The following is a 5429-nucleotide window of genomic DNA, read 5'->3' on the forward strand; positions in this document are numbered from 1 at the left end:
ATGAGTCCGTGCTGCTTCTGCACCGCATACACATACTGTATACGCACTGCAGACGGAGTACGTGTGAACTTGGCGCAACAAATCTAGTTCAACATCTGAGGCAACGCCACAAAGAGCTCTATGACTAATGCATGGCAAAAAAAATCCCTGGACACGGGATTTTTTTTTCTTTTTTCTGCCATATGTCTATTCTAGAGACATTTTGTTACACCTTTACTTAGTGATTATTTTGCCTTATGTCTATTCTAGAGACATGTTACAGCTTTTTGATAAAGATAAATTGGTTTTCTTTTGGAAATATATTTCAAATTCACACTGAAAGCATTAATGACTGTAAAGCATGTCTGTGTGTGTCAAAATCGTGATTAAAATCAAAATCGCAAAATTGATCAAAGAAATCGCGATAGGGTCGCACAGCCCTACTTCATAGTCATGAATACATTCTATGTATTCTATGTAATACATTCTTTTTTTTTTACATTTTTATAAACATTATTTTAAAGCATTTATTATTTCTCACCCCTACAGCTGTGCAGTAAAAAAATCACTTTAAAGATTTACTTTTCATTCATAATGATGACATAAAAAAAGCCAAAAATGTGTCTCCTGACGGAAAACAAAAACTTTTAAGATGAAAATGACATGAAATTCCCAGTAGATGGCAGCAGAGAATCACTCATTAGCTCAGTTGCCATTTCAACTCCCTAGTGTTTTCAGATCTTGCTTTTGGATTTATTGTAAAATGACTGTTTTTAGTACCTTTACTGTACTGAAGTATAAAGTAAGTCAGAAAATCTCTACTTCTACTCTACTCTATCTCTAAAAAAAAAAACTACTTAAGCCCAGACATCAACAGCCTAGAAGGGTTAATTATTTAAATACTTAACTAGTTAAAGGGATAGTTCACCCAAAAATGAAAATTCTGTCATTAATTACTCACCCTCATATCTTTCCAAACCCGTAAGACCTTTGTGTCAAGTAAAGAAAAGAAAAAAAGTATTCTTGTAGCTTTGTAAAATTATGGTTGAACCACTGATGTCACATGGCCTATTTTAATGATGCCCTTACTACCTTTCTGGGCCTTGAACGTTTCAGTTGCATTGCTGTCTATGGAGGGTCAGAAAGCTCTCAGATCTCATCAAAAATATCTTAATTTGTGTTCTGAAGATGAACGAAGGTCTTACGGGTTTGAAACGACATGAGGGTGAGTAATTAATGACAGAATTTTCATTTTTGGGTTAACAATCCCTTTAACTAAAAATTAAGTAAGTTAATTATTAATGGTTATAACAATTAAATAATGCATTAAATATTTTGAAATATTTTTAGATTTAATTTAAAAACTACATTTTTTTAAGTTTTATCTTTAAAATTTGCTAAATATATTCAGCCAACACAGACGTGTTACTGCTGTAGTTTTGTTACTCTGAATTTAGTCTGAATCTCTTAATGCACAGCTCTATTTTGACTGCTTGTCAGATAATCCATCCATTGCTACAGTTATCACTGTCAATCAGAGCAATGAGTTGCGGAACAATTTAGCCGATTCTCACATTTATCATGCCTCAAACAGTATACGTGGATGTTTGGTCCTCTTAGACAAACAAAACTTTTCTTCAAATTGTGAATGGATTATGTAGAGAAACCGAGCAAAGGGCGCTTCCCTGATAGCACAGCTGATTTTGACAGTTGACCGGAAATGACCGAGCTGGCTTATCTAAAACCAGGAAGTAACCGTGCATATAGTCCATTTTGTAACCAATAAACATCAGTCCAAGACACAGATGCTAAAAATTGCTTTTGATATTATTTCCAGTTCATCTCACACAGAAATGGAAAGTCAAGCACACTGCATTGTGAAATGTAGTTTTTTTGTGCCCCAAGCTTTAGTAGTATGACATCTGGTTATTTTAAGGAGGAAAAAAAAATGCTTTTGACATTTGAGAAAGGTCAAGATTTCCTCTATACAAATGTTTTTCATTGGTTAAAATCATACCTCTTCTCCATCACTGTCTTGTTCATCCCCTTCATCAGCACCATAGTCATCAACCATCTCTTCATCATCATCCTCCCCCTCCTCCTCCATTTCCTTGTTATCAAAGCCCTCTTCATCATCATCATCATCTTCTTCCCATTGGCTGTCACTGTCCTCATCTTCTTCAGATTGTTCAATCTTTCGCTTCCCCTGCACTGGTTTTAGCCATTTACTATTCTCATCTGAGAATCCTGAAATAAAAAAATAATTGATTTACTTATGCATGGATGTAAAACATTGTAATTCCATTTTAATTTCATTTTTAAATGTTGAAATACCTTTTTTTGGCTTTTCCTCTTGTTTGGGTTCTTTAGTCACTTGAGCTCTTTTTATAGCTCTGTTGAAATGTATTGGGAAAAAATAAATCATATTCACAAGTAATTATCACAGAGATACCAAAATATGATAAAGGAATTAACTACATGTAGTTATTCATATGTAATAATTTAAAAGAAACGTACCGTTTTCTCGCTCTGCTTGTAAGTTTTTTTGGCCCATCATCTGCGAATAGAGAATAACCATTGTTATGTCCATTTTATATATATATTACAAAATAAACATAAATAATGAGTAAGTGAAAAAAGAAAATATAGCCCAATAAACAAATCGCTCAGAGAATGTGCGCTTTACCATCAACCAAAAACTTGGACAGCTCGGTTTCTGCTCCCTTCTGTTTTCTGGCCTTCCGTCCAGGTCCTCTTTTCACCTTAATGGTGGGATCCAACTTCCTGCCCATGCTTGACACCTACAAAGTTGCTCTACGGTAACAATACAAGTGAACAATTAACAAGCTGATATTTGCCCAGAATAGAAAACACCATAATTATAAGGTTAGAAAAACAGAAACCTAGACAGTGTGTGGATTGCCAGGGCATGTCCCATGTGGCTTTCATACTGTATGATAACACTCATGTAAACATATTCATCTATACAATTTCAAAGCGTTCCTTGTATTAAAATAGATGTCTAGCTTGTAATCGTGACAAATACAACTTTTACTGAGTTGGCTGGTTGATTGTCAGAGTGAAGCAGCTTCCAGTGTTTTACATGGGTAATACTAATATAAGGCCACTAAAATGCGAAGCCATTATGTTTATATTATTACAGCAAATTCAATATCATGTTTAGATAGAAAACATTAAGATGTATTTGCACAGCGTTTACTAGCACGCTGCTGCAAACTACAAGATTAGCTTACTGTGAACCGATTAAGACACAACAAATCTCTGCAGATAAACCCATCAGATACTTACTGCTGAACAAAAACACGCTCTTGCGCTTATCCCGATCTTCTCTAGGACACACAGAGAAATTTTACCTTTAATTTACGAAAGTTGCCGGAGTACATTTGTCTCTCACGCTCTGCCGTGAACTAGCGCACATGTGACCTCAGCACACGTTGGATTTCCGGAAGTTGCTGGCGATGCCCGATTGGTGAACGATTCATTCTTTGGAGTCGGATCTTTTCCTAATCCGTCGATTTTTTTATTATTATTTTTTTCAGGTGAACCGAGGTTTAAATGGATATGCGAAAAGTTACTTTAATAACAGAGTAACACATTCGTATGAAACAGAGATTGTTTGTTTATTTTAAAGAGTATTTATTCATTTAAATGTGCAAAACCCGTTTTTGGCCAAAGTAATATTAAAGTCCTAACTGATGTAAATGGAAAAGGCTAACATACTAATCAATAAGTAATAAAAAAGACGGATAGATAGATAGATAGATAGATAGATAGATAGATAGATAGATAGATAGATCGGTAAATACTAATGAATCGTGTTTTAAAAGTTCTTTACACCGAACTGTTCAAAAGAACCGATTCATGTAAATGAATCGGACCTTCGATTACTACTTCCGTCGCGCACAATCAACGACAGCAATTTGCTACTTGAAGTTGTCGGAGGTTCTCTCAGTATTCGTTGATTTATATCTACTGGAAAATAGTCATCTATTTAAAGATACAGGAAATCTGCCAGTGTTGGTGGAGGATAGGATTCAAACATTGTATCAGAATTATGTAGCAATATATACAGACGGATCCAAAGATCCTACAGGAAGCACAGCATATGCATTTTCCATTCCATCTAGTATCTGTCAATAGGAGAACATCAGATCACCTGGCAGTGTATACAGTTGAGTTAATAGCAATTGCAACAGCTCTGCACTGGGTAGAACAAGTTAAACTAAACAAAGTTATTCTGTGCTCAGATTCAAGTTCAGTGTTATTATCGTTACAGTCATTTTCATCCCGGGGTAGGCAAGACATAGTTAATGAAATATATGAAACTCTTTTCAGACTTCATAATTTGAATATAGTGGTTACATTTATGTGGGTGCCTGCTCACAGGGGAGTTAAAGGCAATGAAACAGCAGATTCATTAGCAAAAGAAGCAATCAAGCAAGAAAATACAATGGACATTTTATTTAGCAAAGCAGAAATAAAGACAATAATTAAAAGTAAAATCATCAGTAAATGGCAAGATAAATGGAACAAGGGAAGTACAGGCAGACATCTTTATAACATCCAGAAAGAAGTGGGAAGGATGAGGATGACAGGGCGAAGTACCAAGGAGGAAAATATAATATCAAGGTTAAGACTGGGTCACACAAGACTAAATAAGACATTACATCTCATTGGAAAACATCCCACAGGTCTGTGTGAGTATTGTCAGGAGGAGGAATCAGTAGAACATGTTCTATGTCACTGCCAAAAATATATTACAGAAAGAGAAATATTCATCAGGACACCACAGGAGATACTAGATGCAAAGCAAATACTCGGTCAAACAGGCAATTATAATTCTTTAATTGTATTCTTGAGGGAAACTGGGTTAATAAATAGAATATAAAGTATAATTGTTATTTTTATTATTAATAATGGGTTTTATTTATTTATTTTTTTATAAAAATTATTATTATTTTTTATATATAAAGTTCTGTTAGTCACTCTGGTCCACACTCCAGTATAGTAGGTGGCGGTAATGCACCTTAACGTTGGATGCCACCCGCCATAAAACAAGAAGAAGAAGAAGAAGAAGAAGAAGAAGAGGAAGGGTTTGTTGTAACTGCACTTGTTCAGAAGGTGGCGGTAATGCAACGCTCTTGGATGCAAGAAGAAGAAGAAGAAGAGTCTTGTATTCTTTGGGTTAATAAATAGAATATAAAGTATAATTGTTATTTTTATTATTAATAATTGTTTTTATTGTTTTTATTTTTAATAATTATTTTAACATTTTTTTTATATAAAGTTCTGTTAGTCACTCTGGTCCACACTCCAGTATAGTAGGTGGCGGTAATGCACCTTAACGTTGGATGCCACCCGCCATAAAACAAGAAGAAGAAGAAGAAGAAGAAGAAGAAGAGGAAGGGTTTGTTGTAACTGCACTTGTT

At 34.7% G+C, this 5429-nt stretch overlaps 2 protein-coding genes across 3 annotated transcripts in view; one reads left to right on the forward strand and one right to left on the reverse strand.

The window, feature by feature from the left end:
• The window catches only part of nop2 (NOP2 nucleolar protein homolog (yeast)), a 15263-nt gene extending 11808 nt beyond the window's left edge, over window positions 1-3455 (reverse strand). Inside the window, exons 1-5 of one of the 2 annotated variants that reach the window (XM_016501383.1) lie at window positions 3289-3455; window positions 2666-2793; window positions 2497-2536; window positions 2314-2372; window positions 1997-2226 (exon numbers count right to left, since the gene is read on the reverse strand). In XM_016501383.1, the coding sequence (XP_016356869.1) occupies window positions 1997-2226; window positions 2314-2372; window positions 2497-2536; window positions 2666-2771 (435 nt within the window). In that variant the 5' untranslated portion in view covers window positions 2772-2793; window positions 3289-3455. The remainder of the gene's footprint in view (window positions 1-1996; window positions 2227-2313; window positions 2373-2496; window positions 2537-2665; window positions 2794-3288) is intronic. The other variant, XM_016501384.1, reaches the window with a different exon arrangement.
• Window positions 3456-3909: 454 nt separating this feature from the next.
• The window catches only part of LOC107699926 (general transcription factor 3C polypeptide 6-like), a 3795-nt gene continuing 2275 nt past the window's right edge, over window positions 3910-5429 (forward strand). Inside the window, 1 exon segment of the mRNA XM_016501373.1 lies at window positions 3910-3942. The gene's annotated coding sequence lies outside the window, so the exon portion shown is untranslated.

This window comes from Sinocyclocheilus anshuiensis, unplaced genomic scaffold (genome assembly GCF_001515605.1).
Source record: "Sinocyclocheilus anshuiensis isolate Anshui unplaced genomic scaffold, SAMN03320099.WGS_v1.1 scaffold1260, whole genome shotgun sequence".
Classification (NCBI taxonomy): domain Eukaryota; kingdom Metazoa; phylum Chordata; class Actinopteri; order Cypriniformes; family Cyprinidae; genus Sinocyclocheilus; species Sinocyclocheilus anshuiensis.